We start from the raw sequence: 3,151 nt of genomic DNA on the forward strand, positions 1-3,151 counted from the left end.
TTATTTATCTCAATTAACTCTGCAACTTCTCTTAAATTTACCTTTCTCTCCAAGTCGTACAAGAGAAGAAACACCTCTTTGTTTGTTTCTTCTTCTCTTTGCTGCCATCCCTATCATTGTTCCAATACTTTAAATTCTTTTCCTTTACTTTCTTCGTCTTTTCTTCCTTTTGATAGAGGGGGAAGAAGCGAAGAGATAGACCCGGAGGCAGGAAAAACAAATTCATTAAACAATCAAAGTTGCAGTAGGTGGAGAAGAAGAGAAAATGAAGTCGTAACTAAAGCAGAAAAAAGACGCATCGCGTTAAAGATGGAGGAAAAACAAAATGTAGTTTTATTTCCGTCTCTCCTAAGACTGGACAGCCTATGCCGATATCTGCTGCAAGAAGAACAGCAAAAACAAACAGAAGAAGAAAATAACGATGATAAAGAATGGTTCAGCAACAACTTATGGCGGCAGACTCTCTTACCTTCTGCTTTTCAAGCTCTTGCAGAAGCCATTGTGGAAGAGAAGGGGGAATTGAAGAGAAAGTTAGACTTAAATAAATGCAGAGAAAGCTCAGATAAACTGCGTGAGAGGCTGCAGGATGCTGCGCTTAAAATGAAAACACATTCAAACCAAACAAATGATACACTAATTCACCTAAGTTGTGATTTGGTCTCCCTAGCAGTCGGGATTCCTCTTTCTCCTCAACGAGCTGCTAATTTACCCTTAAATGCATTAAAGAAAGAATACACATGCAACCCAAACGATGCATTTAATGCATTCGAAGCGGCACAATCCATCCTAGAACTCCCTAAAGATGAAGTTATTTCTTTTATTGCCAAACAAAACGGAAGATTTCCCCTAGGTTTGCTTTCTGTTGCTCGGGGGAGGCGAGTGAGAGAGGAAGAGAGAAGCCCTTCAGGGCCGCTAGAGGGAAATAATAAGACAGACGAAACAGCTGCATATCAACATGCAACTGAAAAAATAGATTATATTCCTCAAGTTTTGATGGTTTCTCCTTTTTGGATAGCTGAGCCGTGCGACAAGCGGAAGAAGGCGGGAGCGATGTCTGTGCAGAATGCGCAGAAGAGGGTTGTTGAATCTTTAAAGAAATTACAAAGTTTAAACACCTGGAATGAGAATACACAAGAAAGTAAACAAGGATTAAAGCCAATCATGGAGTCTTTTACCCCATTTCCTACGACTTTCTGGCTTTGCAACGATCGCCTTGGGGCGCAGATTTCTGAAATTGAATTGACAGGATGGATGAAAAAAGTGGAAAGCAGTCAATTAATTGAAGATCCTGAATTGCAATTAAAAGTTATTCATGATAATATTCGTTTTATTGCTCTTCGGTGGCTTTTAATTCCGAAATTCCTTCTTGTTCATTTCTACACAAGCAACCGCCGCTGTGCAGAATGCAGTGTACATACACCCGAAGGGCCGCTTATTCCTTCTGTTTCTGCAAACGATACAATTGAGGCATTGAAAAGTGGAAAATCAGATACGGCGGAAGGAGAAGAACATTTTAATGCAGTAGAGGAATTAAATACCCCGAGAGATCTCAACAAAAACAATTGCAATCGATGTTCCGTTTGCCCTTGCAGAATCTGCAAACTGATGCAGTGCCACAGACTGAGAGGGATGGGCGGTCTTTTAAACTTTTGTCGCCTTAGATGTCTGCATATGCAATATGCATATCATTTGGTTTGCCCCACTACTGTTGGAAATATGATGGATTTATCATTTAAAGTGCATGCAGCAGTTGAATGAACAAAGAAAACCTTCATTCTTAATCTTTTTTTGTCGCTTTTCCCTCACTGACACGGGCACATATGCAGCACTTCAACACCTTTTCTCTGTTTCCCTTTAAACTGTTTCGATGCTGCGGTTTCCTCTGCATTCCATTTTTTAAAGAATTAATCCGCATCTTATTTCCACTCTGTTATCCTATAGTCTTACTGCATATATATAAATATATGCATATATATATGTAAAGAAGTTATAATATGTTTTTAACTCCTTTCTTGCCCCGTGCATCTTCAGGCATATCTGTGAGTCGGGGTGTTGCTGTTGCTACCGTGGCAAAGGAGTTGAATTTTAATGAAGAGTACTCATAATGATAATAATAATAGTATAAACAATAGTAATAAAGGTAATAATAATAGTAGCAATAATAATAATGATAATAGTAATGGTAATAATAGTAATAACAATAATAGTAATAACATATTACAAATATGAAGACAAGAGCAAGACGTACTTCTAGTAAATGAAACCTTAGCTGTATTGATGCCCCAGAAATTTAATGAATATTAAAAATACTTTAATTGAAATACATTTGACTTTTAATTATCTCTAAATAAACAAAAACAATTTTATTTTGACTTTTCACTATATAGGGGGCTTATGGATTGCCTTCGGAGTTACATTTACCTTTTCTTAGTCTTTATTTTGTTGCATTTGATTATTCTTTGTTGAGTTTCGCTTTTTGTTTTGTTATATTTTATTTTTCTCTTTTTAATTTCATCTTTAAGGTGTAAATTGTATTCCTTTTTTTTTGAAATTTTTTATTTCTTTTTTCTTGTTCAACTTCATTTCTCTTGGATTAAAACTGCATTTTTCTTCTTTTTTAATTGAATTACTTTTTTCTTTCTGAATTCTATTATTTTTTTATGTTGAATGCCGATATTCTTCTTGTGTTGAACTGGTGTCAATGCTGTGAAGAAAAAAGACAAAGTATGTTCTTGCCGGGCGAGAAAACGAGAAAACTTTTTTGAATTTTCAGATATAATATTAAATAGTTTCAAATTATTATTTTTAATTTGAAAAATTAAACATAATAATTCCTTCTTTGCACATCTTTAAGGCTGGGAGGTTGCATGTCTGGAGGCGCTGGCGGCTGGCTGTGTGTTGCAGCGAGGGGAAGATTGGAGATAATGGGGGTTGTTTGGAGTTAAATTGGCGAGGAAAATGTAATTTAAAAGCAAAAGTATATTAAAAATTATTTTATTTTAAAAAAGAATCATTTTTCACTGCGCTTTCCTTCCTTTTCCCGTGTGTTCACTGCGGCCGGTTGGTTGGTCACCTATCAGTGAAACCAGAGTTTGAATTTTTGCGATTTTGCGGAAAATATGTTTTTATATTTATTTAAAATGATATTTCG

The 3,151-nt window shown here is 35.8% G+C and overlaps 1 protein-coding gene across 1 annotated transcript; it reads left to right on the plus strand.

Annotated features, from left to right (window-relative positions):
• Positions 1-309: 309 nt before the first annotated feature.
• EAH_00060240 (hypothetical protein, conserved) lies at positions 310-1,758 on the plus strand (the record flags this gene model as incomplete). The annotated part of the gene is made up of 1 exon (XM_013397097.1): positions 310-1,758. One exon carries the CDS (start codon positions 310-312, stop codon positions 1,756-1,758), a length of 1,449 nt encoding a protein of 482 aa, XP_013252551.1.
• Between the last annotated feature and the right edge of the window lie 1,393 nt (positions 1,759-3,151).

Source organism: Eimeria acervulina, genomic scaffold (genome assembly GCF_000499425.1).
Source record: "Eimeria acervulina Houghton genomic scaffold, Eah_scaff1485, whole genome shotgun sequence".
NCBI lineage: Eukaryota > Apicomplexa > Conoidasida > Eucoccidiorida > Eimeriidae > Eimeria > Eimeria acervulina.